Source organism: Rhinoraja longicauda, chromosome 4 (assembly GCF_053455715.1).
Source record: "Rhinoraja longicauda isolate Sanriku21f chromosome 4, sRhiLon1.1, whole genome shotgun sequence".
Lineage (NCBI taxonomy): Eukaryota > Metazoa > Chordata > Chondrichthyes > Rajiformes > Arhynchobatidae > Rhinoraja > Rhinoraja longicauda.
The window spans coordinates 66,031,250-66,047,415 of NC_135956.1; the positions used below are offsets into that span (position 1 = coordinate 66,031,250).

At 41.6% G+C, this 16,166-nt stretch overlaps 1 protein-coding gene across 1 annotated transcript in view; it reads right to left on the reverse strand.

Moving 5' to 3' along the window:
* Positions 1-16,166, reverse strand: part of itga9 (integrin, alpha 9) — a 265,189-nt gene that overhangs the window by 125,517 nt on the left and 123,506 nt on the right. Inside the window, exon 16 of the mRNA XM_078397893.1 lies at positions 5,245-5,397. Within this exon, the coding sequence (XP_078254019.1) occupies positions 5,245-5,397 (153 nt within the window). The remainder of the gene's footprint in view (positions 1-5,244; positions 5,398-16,166) is intronic.

Here is a 16,166-nt window from a genome sequence, read left to right on the forward strand (position 1 = left end):
TGTGGCTGAAAATAACTTCAGTAAGTGCTGAACAAAGTTTTAGAATTCTGAGAGTCAAAGAACCATTTTAGGTGACCGGCTCTCAGAGTTATTTATGAACTGATCATTCTCAGAAAATAGGATTTACAGCTGTTTGGTATTATAACTTTGTCTGAGCAACACTGTTCCAAGACATTTGGTGCAAGAGTCGGCGAGTCTGGTGAGAGCTGGGTCAGAAGAATTTAAAAAACAATGTTTAAAGCTTCAGCATCTAATTTAACCAAAGTTGGAAACATTAATAATTACATCTGAACTCATCAATGTTCAGTCGCAAATGTCGAAATTTTATACCGTAACTTACACATTAATGTGAAAAGATCTCACTCTGATAAACCTGGGATACTAAAGACTATTGGTATCAAATCCTCTCCAATGTGAGTTCTCAAGAGATTGGAGTCGCACTACAATAGTAGTCACATCATGTGTGATTTTTTTTCAAATAATTCCAAGACTTGAATAGAAGTCGATCAAATCAGGTGAGGCCGACAGTCCGAAACTTATTCCCAGGGTGTAAATGTCAAAGACTAGATGGCATAGCTTTAAGGTGCAATGGGTGGCGATTTAAAGAAATGCATGGGGCAACAGATGGTATTGGGCACCTGGAACACGCTGCTAGGGGTAGTGGTGGAGGCTGATGCAACAGTGGCATTTTGTTTAACTTAGCACCATGTTCAGCACAGACTTAATGGGCCGAAGGATTTGTTCCCATGTTATACTGTTCTATTTTCTATGTTTTATATTGCTGGACTGTCAGTGACATTTTAAAGCCTCATTCTGAATTTTGTAATGTTCTCAAAATGCAGACACTCCACATTTTTGAGCAATTAGGGCTGGTCATGGGAATATTGGCTCAAACGAAATACTTGCATTCTTAATGCCTTTTTTACCATTGTTGAATGCCTTAAAGTGATTCACATGAGTATCTTTTGCATCATGTGACTGTTCATGCATCAAGAGTTACATGTACAGAGTTCCAAAATACCCAGAGTCACACAGCGTGGAAACAGACCCTTTGGCCCAACTTTCCCACACTGACCAACATAGCCCATCTACACAAGTCCCATCTGCCTGCATTCGGCCCATTTCCTTCTGAACATCCTATCCATGTACATGTCTCAATGCTTCTTAATCATTGTAAGAGTACCTGCCTCAACTGTCTCATCCAGCAGCTCTTTCCATACACAAAATATATAAAAAAAGCTCTCCTCAGATTCCTATTGAATCTTTCACCTCACCTTAAACCTATGTCCTCTGGTTCTTGATTTCCCCTACTTTGGGCAAAAGACTAATTTATCCGATCAATTCCTCTAATGATATGGTACACCTCTATAAGATCACCACTCATCCTCCTGCGCTCAGAGGAATATAGTCCTAGCCTGCTCAACCTCTACCATTAGCTCAGGCCCTTGAGCCATGGCAACATCCTTGTAAATCTTCTCTGCACCCTTTCCAGCTTCCATACCGCCTGCAGATTTTGGTGAATGTTAAGGAAACAGGCCAAACTGCGATGCAGCCTCAGTCCTTTAAATGTTTGAGTCTTTTTATGTAGACAAGCATAGCTTTGCCATCAAACTCTTCATGCCACATAGTCTTTGATCTGACAACTGAAGATTCAAATGCTTAATAGTTTTTTCCTTATTAAAACTACTTGCACTGAAGATGCTAAGTCAGTGAGGAATTGATACAAGAAGCTATATGTTCCTTAATTAATTTATTTGTCTTTGATCTGCTCATTTTTGTTTACTTTTTCCTCCTAATTTCTGACGCAGAGCCTAATTCATAGTTATTAGAAACACAGAAACATAGAAAATAGGTGCAGGAGTAGGCCATTCGGCCCTTTGAGCCAGCACCACCATTCAATATGATAGACAATAGACAATAGACAATAGGTGCAGGAGTAGGCCATTCAGCCCTTCGAGCCAACACCGCCATTCAATGCGATCATGGCTGATCACTCTCAATCAGTACCCCGTTCCTGCCTTCTCCCCATACCCCCTCACTCCGCTATCCTTAAGAGCTCTATCCAGCTCTCTCTTGAAAACATCCAACGAACGAGAATTCCACACCTTCACCACTCTCTGACTGAAAAAGTTCTTCCTTATCTCCGTTCTAAATGGCCTACCCCTTATTCTTAAACTGTGGCCCCTTGTTCTGGACTCCCCCAACATTGGGAACATGTTTCCTGCCTCTAATTTGTCCAATCCCCTAATTATCTTATATGTTTCAATAAGATTCCCCCTCATGGATGATCATCCAGAATCAGGACCCCGTTCCTGTTTTCTCCCCATATTCCTTGATTCCCTTAGCCCTAAGAGCTATATCCAACTCTCTCTTGAAAACACCCAGTAAATTGGCCTCCACTGCCTTCTGTGGCAGAGATTCATAGATTCACTACTCTGGGTGAATTTTTTTTTCCTCATCTCAGTCTTAAATGGCCTACCCCTTATTCTTAAACTGTGACCCCTGGTTCTTGACTCCCCCAACATCGGAATTTTTTTTCCTGCATCTAGTCTGTCTGATCCCTTGAAAATTTTGTGTTTCTATAAGATCCCCTCATCCTTCTAAATTTCAGTGAATATAAGCGCAGTCGATCCATTCTTTCATCATATGTCAGTCCCGCCATCCCGGGAATTAACCTGGTGAACCGACACTGCACTCCCTCAATAGCAAGAATGTCCTTCATCAAATTAGGAATCCAAAACTGCGCACAATACCCCAGGTGCGGTCTCACCAGGGCCCTGTAAAACTGCAGTAGGACCTCCTTGCTCCCATACTCAAATTTTCTCGTTATGAAGGCCAACATGCCATTTGTTTTCTTCACTGCCTGCTATAGCTGTATGCTTACTTTCTGTGACTGATGTGCAAGGCCACCCAGGTCTCGTTGCACCTCCCGTAATCTGGCACCATCCAGATAATAATCTGCCGCCTTGTTCTTGCCACCAAAGTGGATAATCTCACATTTATCCACATTATACTGCAGTATTATTAAATATTGGAGCTAGGATCAAAAAGGAAAGGCGCAATTGCAATTAAAATGGATTTTCTGGTAACCTGAAGATAGGGCCATTCAACGATCAGAATTCCAGTCTTTGTGTAGAGTCACAGTGGATGGGGGGAAATATTAAATGAATTGTCGCTAGTTTAGATGGAAATGGGGGGACCTCATCGAAACTTATCGAACAGTGAAATGCCTGGACAGAGTGGAGGTGGAGAGGATGTTTTCTTGAGTGGGAGAGTTTAGGACCAGAGGCCATAACCTCAGAATAAAAGGATGTACCTAAAGAAAGGAAATGAAGAAGAATTTATTTAGTCAGAGGGTGGTGAATCTGTAGAATTCATCGCCACAGAAGGCTGTGGAGGCCAAATCAACGGACATTTTTAATGTGGGGATTGACAGATTCTTAATTAGTACAGGTGTCAGGGTTGATGGGGAGAAGGTAGGAGAATGGGGTTGAGAGGGAAAGATAGATCAGCCACGATTGAATGGTGGAGTAGATTTGATGGGCCGAATGGCCTAATTCCGCTCTAGAACTTATGAACTGATGAATCATGACCTTTCACCTTCATCATCTAATCACCTATCAGGGCTAAACGTAGTCCATTATCCAAACTGTCCATGTCATTTTCAGTACTTAAATGCCTTGATTAATCAGTTCATAAGTTAATAAAATGGCCTGGCCCATATTCCATTCAATTGTGCCAAGTTTGAATTTGCTTGAGCTGTAAAGACTGGTTATTAAAGTGATATCTTCATTAATCCTTCAAATTCTCAAAGTCTTTGTAAGCTCTTAATTTTTAAACATTATCCACCAAAATATATGTAAATTATTGTCAAAATGTAATCGTTGGAAAATAAAACTTAAATTGAAGAACATCAACATACATCGTATGTGCAATGATTTTGCACATTTTTCACAGATCATTGAAGATGCAACACAATAACAGGCACTTTGGCCCATCCTGAACTAGCCATCAGACACATGTGTTTACATTAATCCTATCCTGAACTATTCTATTTGAATCAGAGAGTCATAGAATCATACAGCATGGAAACAGGCCCTTCAGGAAAACTTGCCCATGCTGACCAAGATACCCCATGTACACAAGTCCTACCTCCCCATGTTAGGCCTATATATCCCTCTAAACCTTTCATATCCATATAACTGTCCAACTTTCTTTTAAATTTTGTTATAGTACCTGAGTTAACCAGCACCTCTGGCAGCTCATTCCATATATCCACCACCCTCTGTGTGGAAAATGTTACCCCTCAGGTTCCAATTAAATGTTTCCCTTTTCAACTTAAACCGATGTCCCCTGGTTTTTGATTCCCCTACACTGGGTAAAAGACTCTGTGCATCTACACTATCTATTCCCTCATGATCTTATTATACACCTTGATAAGATCACGCCTCATCCTGCACTCCAGGGAATAAAGTCCTAGCCTGTCTAACCTCTGCCTATAGTTCAGGCCCTCAAGCCCTGGCAACATCCTTGCAAATCTTCTCTGCACTCTTTCCAGTTTAACAACATCCTTCCTCCAGCTGGGTGATCAAAACAGACCACAGTACTCCAAACTGTGGCCTCATGGCGGAGTTTGAAAGGGACGATAATGGTTTCTGCATCCACCATCAATACCACACTGTTTACTGCTTTAACTTGTAGTGCACACAGATAGCAAAACCCATATTAAGGTGCTGGAATGGGAAAATGCCGTCAGATCCATACAGCCACATTGGTACTCCCAGATGATGCCCTCACCATCACCTTGCACAACAATAGCATCCCAACTTCTATACTCAAAATACTGAATGATGAACGCCAATGTGCAGAAAGCCACCGGGAGCGATTTACAGTGGCCAGTGAACCTACCAACCTGCATGTTTTTGTGATGTGGAAAAGGGAGCACCCAGTGGAAACCTATGCAGGCACAGGGAAAACATAATCACAAACTACACCGGACATCAGGATTGAACTGGGTTCCCAGAACCCGTGAGGCACCACCTCAAACACCTGCACCACTGTTTGGACATAAAAATGTTATCACAACCATTAACAGGTTAACAGCAGATCGACTATCAGTCACCGTTCACAGTGCAATACAGTTCAGAGCATTTGTTTCATTTTGGAAAACTATCGTTGTGTATTAGAAAGAAAAAAATGATACATGCTATTGTTGCATTCGAACAATTCAATCTTAAATTTTACCTGGTTTCGCTGAGCCAGTTTATGACCTTTCTTCCAGCGTAAGATTGGTTTTAATGCTGGAAGCTCTTTCACAGACTGGTCGCCAATTATATGCTTGCCCAAGCTGTAGGTCACTTCAAAGACAATTGGTGCAATCACATCCTTCACCTCCCGCTGAAGAAAAAAACAAATAATTGACTTAAGAAACTTAAAACGTATCAGAAGACTTCTCGGAGACAATCTGGAATGAAAGGAATATGTAGCTCCACAGATAATAAGAACTGATTCTGAACTTTATTCATCAGTAACAAAAGGACCTTACCATTAATACAAGCCATTAATCAAAGAGTAATAAATGGTAATAAGGATTATTTTCATTTTAAGACTGAGGGCTAACCCATCTCCTCAAATTCATATTTTTAATCTGAATGTCATTTACAATGTAATTGGACTGGAATCATGGAGTTATACAGCACAGAAAATGGTCATTCGGACCAACTGGTCCTGGTTGTCCAAGCGGCCTTAGTGCACTAATCCCATTTGCCTGTGTCTAACCCACATTACTCTAAATCTTTTCTACCTATATGCCTGTCCAAATGTCTTTTTTACCTTGTAGTACATGTCTCTACAGCTTCCTCTGGCAGCTTGTTCCATATACCACTACATCACATCACCTTGTGCACTACTTTGCTGAAAGAAACGTCTTGGTCAAGAATGACAAATTGCATCCATCTACACATTTCTATGGGCGTCTCTGTATCCAATAGGAAGTTTAATGCTTTGTCTTAAATCACAACAAACAAAGAGCGTTGATAAAAATGCAAAATATTTCAGTATGTGGTTCTAGAAAAATAAATTATTTCTTTGGTACATAATTTTCTCTGTGCCTTTATTTTGGGCGGCAAGGTGGTGCAGGGTTGGAGTTACTGCCTTACAACACCAGAGACCTGGGTTTGATCCTGACTACAGGTGCTGTCTGTACGGAGTTTGTACATTCTTCCCGTGACCGCGTGGGATTTCCCAGGGTGTTCCGGTTTCCTCCCACACTTCAAAGACGTACAGGTTTGTAAGTTAATTGGCTTCAGTAAAAATTATAAATTGTCCCTAATGTGTCGGCTAGTGCTAGTGTATGGGAATTGCTGGTTGGTGCAGAATTGGTGGGCTGAAAGGCCTGCTTCCACTTATCTCTAAAACTAATGCTTTAGAGGCAAAACTTCTGATTTACAATTATATCAAGAGAAAGCTTCCATAGCAGTCTGTCTGACCGACCGCAGTAAATAAATCTATGAGAAAGCTACCTGGCAATGCTGCAAACTGTTCTTGCAGCAAGCTTCAACATGTGGCCTCTTTATTGTAAATCTGCTCTGAAGAGAATTCAAAGCACCAGATATTCCTTGATCTGATATTCCTTGATCTCCAAAGATGTACAGGTATGTAGGTAAATTGACTTGGCAAATGTAAAAATCGTCCCTAGTGGGTGTAGGATAGTGTTAATGTGTGGGGATCGCTGGTCGGCACGGACCCGGTGGGCCAAAGGGCCTGTTTCCGCGCTGTATCTCTAAACTAAACTAAACTGAGCAATATCATTGTGAACAATGTCCAACGTTTAGAATTTGAGCAAAATTCACATCTGCAGAAAGGTGAAGCAAACACTTTACAAGAGTTATATAAATTACTAGACCAAGTGGACCCGTTAGGCCCAAATCTCTCCTGCATCAGTGCAGCACCCTCTCCTCCCCCCCACCCCAGTTCTGCATGGAACCCTGGTTGTCATGCCACAGGAAGAACGTGATTAAGGGACTGTCATATGTTGAAAGACTGGAGCGACCAGGCTTGTACACACTGGAATTTAGAAGGATGAGAGGGGATCTTATCGAAACGTATACAAAGGCAGGAAACATGTTCCCAATGTTGGGGGAGTACAGAACCAGGGGCCACAGTTTAAGAATAAGGGGTAGGCCATTTAGAACGGAGATGAGGAAAAACTTTTTCAGTCAAAGAGTTGTGAATCAGTGGAATTCTCTGCCTCAGAAGGCAGTGGAGGCCAATTCTCTGAATGCATTCAACAGAAAGCTAGATAGAGCTCTTAAGAATAGCGGAGTCAGGGGGTATGGGGAGAAGGCAGGAACGGGGTACTGATTGAGAATGATCAGCCATGATCACATTGAATGGCGGTGCTGGCTCGAAGGGCCGAATGCCGTACTCCTGCACCTATTGTCTATTGTCTATAATGGTCAGCACAGATATTGTGGGCTAAAGGGCTTGTTTCTGTACTTTTTCTGTTCTATATTCTATGACACAAGAAAGATATCCTTTTTCCTTCTACAAGATGGTATCATGTGTCCTTTCCACCCATTTGAGAGAGGAAATAATCTTAATTTATCAATTCATCCAAATAAATTACCTTGAAGAATGCACAATTTATCAGTCCGCATTGTGTTGACATCGTATCATTTTAGCATAGTCAAAGAGAAAACTTTGGTCCCGCTCAACATCCGGACTTTATCACAAAACAATAGCTCCTAAGCATTTAATCTAAAGCGTACAACATTTCGTTTAGTTTACTTTAGAGATACAGCACGGAAACAGGCCCTTCGGCCCACCAAGTCCGTGCTGACCAGCGGTCACCATATACACTAGCACCATCCTACACACAAGGGACAATTTACTATGTGTGGCAGCCAATTAACCTACAAACGTTTATGTCTTTGGAGTGTGGGAGGAAACCAGAGCACCCAAAGAAAACCCATGCAGTCATGGGGAGAACATACAAACTCCATACAGTCAGCACCCATAGTCGGGATCAAATCTGGGTCACTGTGCTGCCCCAATCTGTTTTATCTGTTTTTCAATTTGACAATATGATGGTCATCTTTAATAAGATGCACAATAAGGTACTCAGCTTGTTCATATGAGGAAGCTAAAATGGGGGAAGCAGAGAAAAAAAGAATATCTAAAATCAAGAACCACTAATGCTAGAACATCTCTACACCTCTGTCACCTGTTTGAAAAGAAATTTTGAGCCCAGCTACCTACGACACCACTTTCAACAGATCTATGTAACTGCACTCCTAGATCCCTCTACTCTACAACACTCCCCAGAGCCCTACTATCCACTGTGTAGGTCCTGCCCATGTTGAACAGCCCAAAATGCAACACCTCACATTTGTCTGTATTAAATTCCATCAACTATTCTTCAGCCCGTCTGCCCAACCGATCAAGACCCTACTGCAATTTTTGACAACCATCTTCACTATCTACAATACCACCCACTTTTGTGTCAACTCCTACCTACTTTTGACCTAACTTTTAAATAACTTCTACCAACACTCCCCTTCCCTCTACCTTGGCTCCTTTCCTCCCCCCTCAGCTCTTCACGTTATATCCCTCGTGAGGTCACACCTTCCCCAGCCAACAATGGCCCCACCAGGGCACCACCCTGCCTGAGGTAATTAGTGGCTGGTCCTGATTGGTCTTGGTCTTTTCTCACCTCCAGCTCTTAGAGTCATAGAGTCACAGGCCCTTCGGCCCAACTTGCCCACACCAGCCTACATGTCCCAGCTACACTAGTCCCACCGGCCCGCGCTTGGTCCATATCCCTCCAAACCTGTCCTATCCATGTACCTGTCTAAGCTCTTTACCTCCCCCATCTGAAGAAGTCACCTATCCATCTTCTCTAGAGATGATGCCTGAACCGTTGGGTTACTCCACACTTTGTGTCTGACCAGGCATCATGTTCCACACAAACATTTTCAGCCTAAAGGCCCATTCCTGTGCTGTACTGTTCTTTGTTCTATGTTCTATAACAAATTCCATTGTAGGTTATCCTTAAATAACAAAGATGTTTCATTTTTACAGACATCCTTAAGTCAATTTTGAACATGTCAGAAATACACAATATGGTAACCATGCCTCCACAGTATTGTATGGGATGGTATTAAACATAGAAACTATGTGCAGGAGGAGGCCATTTGGCTCTTCGAGCCAGCACCGCCATTCATTGTGATCATGGCTGATCATCCACAATCAGTAACCTGTGCCTGCCTTCTCCCCATATCCCTTGATTCCACTAGCCCTTAGAGCTCTTTTAAATTCATCCAGTGAATTTCCTGTGCTAAAAGCACAGGGGAAAAAAATACTACAACTGGAGAGAGGGAAAACTAGTTCTGCCATTCTTAGGAATGAATGTATGTATGTAGGTCGAACTTTGAAACTTAATATTATGGAAACGAGTTCACATGCAGGAGTGTCCACTGCTCCGGCATTCAGAGGCCAGGATTGGTCTGAAATCCAATTACCCAGTAAATCTGCACTAGAATCTGTCTATGTATTGAGTTTAAATTATAATTAAACCATTAAACAGCTTGTATTCCAAATCAAATGAAGATCTAATTCTTTTTTTTCCATAGGTTGGTGTTTTACTGGTGTCACTCCTCAGAGCTTCATAATCACAACATCTACAAAAAGCTCTTTCACCTTCACACAATTATTGAATAATTCTGAAAAATTATTTTAAATTAAATTTTATTGAAAGCTGTTAGCTTACTGGATTTGACACTAACTAAATTAGGAGTGTAAAGTTCAAAATCTAAGTCATTACCTAATTAAATTCAGCTTTCAACAACAAAACTGTTTAATTTAAAGGAAGGACTTGACAAAGTACGTACATTAATTAAAAAGCATAATAAAGGAAGGCAGAAGCAACAAAGAGACATTGGAGTAGAAACTCATCTCTCGTGATATATGTAGTATGGCAGTGCACAATTTCAAATGAATTAAATTTCTGATCCAGAGAACAATGCTGATTCTACTACAAAGCGTGCTATAAACAATGACAAGCTTCTACCGATCAAGTTTAATTCAGAAATTCTCATTTACAAATACTAAAATCACTGTATTCCAACCTTTCTTGGCCTTCATATCCTTGCACTTCTACAATCCCCTATCATTTAATTTGATTCTTGCTAAATGAAAAAATTGATAATGTTCTTCTAATATCTACATAATGAGGGGTTGAACGTTAAATTTACAATGATTTGGAAAAGATAGATCTATTAATGTTTACAGCTAGTGCTCCCAAAAAAAGGATGGAGAAGTACAATTGGACAACTACGCTTTTAGGAGAACAAAACCAATTTAAAGTAACAGCCTGGGTGGTAAAATAGCACAGCGGTAGATTCAGGATTGAACTCGGGTCTGCGGCGTTATCAGGTACATGTTCAGCACAAACATAGTGGACCGAAGGGCCTGTTCCTGTGCAGTATGTTCGAAGGCACCGGTAATAAATTAAACAGCCATTTTATCCACCTTTGTTTTCTTTCCCTGTGCATAAGCAAACATTGTTGCGCATTAAAAGTAAATGTATTTTGTGTGGTGATTCAGTGTGTGTGGTATTTGTGTTCAATGCATTTTCCCTTTGTGTGGTGTGATCTACACATACATGTGATTCCTTAAATGAAGAAACTGCAAAAATGGCTGACGACATTGGCGACTGTTAAGCTGAATGAACTTAATTAATGATTAATTCCCTTGTACTGTAAAGGGAAGCTCTATGCCATTCCTACAGATGCATTTTGATCACTCTGTGTTTTAGTACAATTCAGTGCAACTCCAGCACTTTTCGTGCTATAATGGAGCAAGGAAAAATTGAAGAGACTTTACTTGCTTGAAACTGATACTGGATGACAAGCGCCTAAATCCCCACCCGTAATACTTGTCAAACCCAATGTAATGCAATGAGTATTTAACCCCTTTCTGAAGAGCCATGAGCATCAATAAAAGTAGTTCTCTCAATAAAGGTAGTTGTCACAAACACTTACTACTAAATTATCAGCACAATGAGTAAAATGGTTTGCTTTAGCATTAAATATGCTTAATGCATTATTAACAAATACAGTAAGGCTTCATTATAATGGAGCATGGGAGGGAGGGAGGGAGTAGAAACAAGGAACTGAGGATGCTAGTTAATACACAAAAGGACACAAGACCAGGTCGGCATGGTTAAGCACTGTCAATCCTGGTGTGAGCACTTGGGCTGAATCACTAATAGGCTATAATCACCGCACTCCCAAATTTATTCTGGAAAGTACTGAAAAATACGTGTCAATCGAAGTGATACATTCCAGATCTTGTGAGAATCAAGACAACAGTCAAGAGTGAAGAGCCTTTTATTGTCATATATATCCTGAAATGGAACAATGATATTCTTACTTGCAGCAGCACAACAGATATGGAAACATAGTACTCTGAAAACACATAATAAACGTAAAAACAGTATACAAAAGAACCAAACAAATAAACAAAGTCAGTCAATCGATCTCCCTCCTATACCCTGACTCGTCGTCATCTGTAATTCATCCAGCAACGGTGGTGTAATTGGCAAACTTGAAGATGGAGTTGGAACAGTATCCAGCTACAGTCATGAGTATAGAGAGGGTAGCGCAGGGGGCTGAGTATGCAGCCTTGAAGTGCTCCCATGTGTAAAAAATTGTCCCTAGTGGGTGTAGGATAGTGTTAATGTACGGGGATCACTGGGCGGCACGGACTTGGAGGGCCGAAAAGGCCTGTTTCCGGCTGTATATATATGATATGATATGATATGCTGATGGTTATCGAGGAGGAAGTGTTGCTGTCAATTTGTACAGATTATGGGCTGTTGGTGAGGAAGGCGAGGGTTCAGTACAAAGGGATGCACAGAGACGCATTTCCATGAGCTTGGTAATCAGCCTGGAGGGGATGATAGTGTTGAATGCCAAGCTATGGTCAATGAACAATAGCATGACGTATGTGCTTTTAATGTCCAAGGTGCAGAGTGGAGAGCCAGTGAGATCGCATCCTCCGTTGACCTGTTGTGGTGGTAGGCAAATTGTAATGGGTTGAAGTTTTTGTTGGGCTAGGAGTCGACATGCACCATAACCAACCTCTCGAAGCACTTCTTCACCACGGATGTTAGTGCCACCAGTCGGTAGTCATGGATGCACGTCACCTTCCTCTTCCTGGGCATCGGCATTGTTGATGCCCTTTTAAAGCAGGTGGGAACCTCAGACCTCAATAATGAATGGTTGAAGATGCCCACAAAAACTCCAGCCATATTAAAAAAAACTTTCCACCTCTGCTTTTCTTCGGCTGTTGAAATTCTGATACAGAGCCACAGCTTTAATATGCTACACAACAGATGCAAAATCAATCAATTTTCTCCTGCAAACATGCAAGAAATGTTATTGGGATCCTCTGCGCATGTGGTTCAGATGCACAGAGGCTGCAGGCTGGGCAGCAGTAATGTTGGTGGGGATGCAAAGCAGATCTGACATTCCTGTAGCAACATCTAAGCACGTACACACACTGCAGAAGCCGCATGGACTAGGAATTTAGGAACATTCTTGACAGACCAATAAAATTTAAGGGAAATTGAAAAGCCAACAAAATACAGATGCTGGAAGTCTGAAAATAAATTGGAAATGATAAAAGCACTCAGTATGTCAGATTGCATTGTGGAGCAAGGAACGGTAAATATTTCAGTCAATGGCCCTTCATCAGAACCGGGCTGTTCTTCATCAACTCACTGTCTGTGAGTCCAGCAGTGAAGTAACCATCAAGCTTACGGTGGTGGTCCAGATGCCTCCGATCTTGCAAACAAAGCCTCCCTATCTCTTTAAAGTGTTTCTTGGCCACCTCCAGAACTACAATACCATACCTATCCACTGCATGTCACCATTGCAGCCCTGCCAGTCAAACCCAAAGCTACCTCAAATTGGACCCACTATTCGATGCAGAATTTCAGTGAAAACCACTGCTTTTGAAGTTTCCACCATGTTGGGACATTGAGCTTGAACTAATAAATAGTTCCTGTATGTATTGACCTTGAATCGCCAGGTTTTGCATCAATTAGGAGTGTCACCTTTAATATAGGGTAACTGTAGGGCGCCGTGGCCTACAGGGGAAGTCGCTGAGTCGGCGGACCGCGGAGGACCGCAAGACCCAGGGGACCGTGGCCTGCAGGGAGTAGTGGCCAAGACAGCTCCTGCTCGTTGGACCACGGCCTGAAAGAGGGAACCCGCCGAGCCACTGCTGCTCGTCCCCCAAAGACCGGGAGGATGGAGACGGCAACAACGACGGACGTGCTAGGCGAGGAGAGGGAACCGGGGTCTGACCTACCGCGCCTTCAAGGTCAGCTGTGGGAGGTAACCCCAGGGCACAAAGGGGGATGGGTGAGGAGAGGATGTCGGTTGCTCGTCGACAAAGGAAGGCAATGGCTACAGACCCGTATCTGCCTTGGGCTTGTCTGGATCGAACAGTACTTATAATCACTCAAGTATAGACTCTATTGGAAAATGGCACCAAAACAAGGCACCTTTTGCATGCGGGCTAAGTAGACAATTTCTTTACAATTGCTGATCAAGGATGTGCTTGGGTATGGCAATACTCTACAGGACTGTTTGTAAGAAAACAATTTCACTGTGCGTTTGCACATTGCTTACGTGACAATAAAGCACCATTGAACCACTGTTCCCCCTTTGTCTCAGACAAAATTGGCTTTGCCCCTTTGCTGAATCATTGATTTCCAGTGGTAAAGAATTTCTGAGCCAGTGACTTGAATTTAGTTTCAGAATCCCATCACTGGCAAAGTCAAAATTCCATTTCCGTTTATGTTTTAAAGGCACGTGGATTTGATTATGTCCAAATTTTGATAAACATTAAACTTTTCTGCCAGGAAATGTTATTATTGGAACAAAATTCTCAAAAAATGGCTATATTGAAAAAGAATAGGCAAATCTTATAATAGATTTTTCATAACTCATAGTGATTACAAGAAAACACTCACAGTGGTGCAGCAGGGGAGTTGCTGCCTTACAGCGCCAGATACCCGGGTTTGATCCTGATTACGAGTGCTGTCTGTGTAGACTTTGCACGCTTTCTCTGTGAACCCGAGGGTCTCCGATTTTCTCTGGGTGCTCTGGTTTCCTCCCATATTCCAAAGAAGTGCAGGTTATAGGTTCATTGGCTTTGTAAATTATCCCTTCTGTATAGGATAGTGTTTGGGTGATTGTTGGTCGGCATGGACTCGGTGGGCCGAAAGGCCTGTATCCACACTGTATTTCTAAATTAAATTAAACTAAACAAACCTATCCTTGATCTTGGACGTGAAAATTTTAAATTTTGTTCTGTTTCTGGCTATGTTTGTGGCACATGATAAGGAGAGGGAATATTAATGGTTTTGTCAAAAGTTTGAGTTGTTTGCTTCAGCTCCACAGATTGGTTTGGTAAGTAAGAATTTCCCAACTGGATTGAAATTATGCTTGGATCGGGATTATTTATCTGTGGCTGAGAAGAGTGAAAGAAAGGGATTCTACCATGGATCCAAGCCTACACGTCAGTGATGGACTCAACAGGGTTGGCTGTGAAGCCCACATCGTTGAACTGCTGCGAATGGTTGTGTGACATTGATTCAGACAAGAAGAGGCTGGTGACAACTGAAGAATTTTAACCCAATAGTAGAGGATGGGAGAAATCAAAAATAGTTCAAACGCTCCTTAAACTAGGAAGTTCAATTTGCAATATTCTATAACAGAAAATAATTTCAATATTACTTAAAAGTTCATTGCCTGACGGCAATTTTATAGGACAGGACCTCATCTATTCTATATCATCTATAACATCCTATCTTTGTCCCGCCTCCTCCCCATACCTCAGTCTGAAGAAGGGTCTCGACCCGAAATGTCACCCATTCCTTCTCTCCTGAGATGCTGCCTGACCCGCTGAGTTACTCCAGCATTTTGTGTCTACCTTCAATTTAAACCAGCATCTGCCGTTTTTTTCCCTACACAGGAGTTCATGGAATATATATATAGCATGAAACAATTAATAAGAGTTTCCATTGATATTTTAAAAGAAAAAGTTAACAAAATTAGTGTTAATACTTACAAAGTGGATCTAAGGAATTGTTAACTAAAACAAATGGATGGCGGCGGAAGTGAACAGGCAACATGTATCAGTATTAAGGGTGCAAGTAAAATCCCAGAGATAACTGCAGATCTGGAATTGGAATGGAGTGGAGAACTGGGAAATTTACAATCACCTACAATGTGGTACGGAGCAAATTGTTGGTGATGCAGGCTGGAGGTCCTGGTGCAATGCATCAAGTCTTAAAATGGTAGCTAGAAAAAAAAAAGATGATCAGGCAAAGCCAGTAAAGTTTCTGAAAGGAAATCATGTCTAACCATGTATTGGGACTCTTTTAAATGTAAAATGTGCTATAGATAAAGGGGAACCAGTGTATGTATTAGATTGAGATTTCCAGAAAGCATTTAATAAAGTGCTACATCAAAAGTTACTTTGGAAATTAAAAGCTTATGATTTAGGATGGAAAATATTGGCATGGATAGAAGTTGGCTGGCTTAGAGGAAACAGAGTGCTGGCATAAATGGATCATTTTCTAGTTGGCAGGATGGAAGAAATGGTGAGCCACTGAAATGAGTGCTGGGCCTCCACTTTTTGTAATTAATCTAAAGACATGAATGAAGATACCAAAAGTTAAGTTGCAAAATTTGTTGATGATGCAAAGGTAGGGAATAAAGGATGTTGTGAGGAGGGCACGGGGGTTCTGTGAAAATATATAAATAGGTTAATTAAAAGGGCAAAGAATGGAGTATAAATGTGATAAAATGTGTGATTACGCACTTTAGTCAAAAAAATAATATTATTTAAATGGTTCAGAGATTACTGGACTGTTAGGATTTGACTGTTCTGGTGCATGATACACAAAGTGTATTCACATCGAGGCGGTACGGTGGCGCAGCGGTAGAGTTGCTGCCTTACAGCGAATGCAGCGCTGGAGATCAGGGTTCGATCCTAACTACGGGGGCTGTCTGTTCTCCGGAGTTTGTACGTTCTCCCCGTGACCTGCCTGGGTTTTCTCCGGGATCTTCGGTTTCCTCCCACACTCC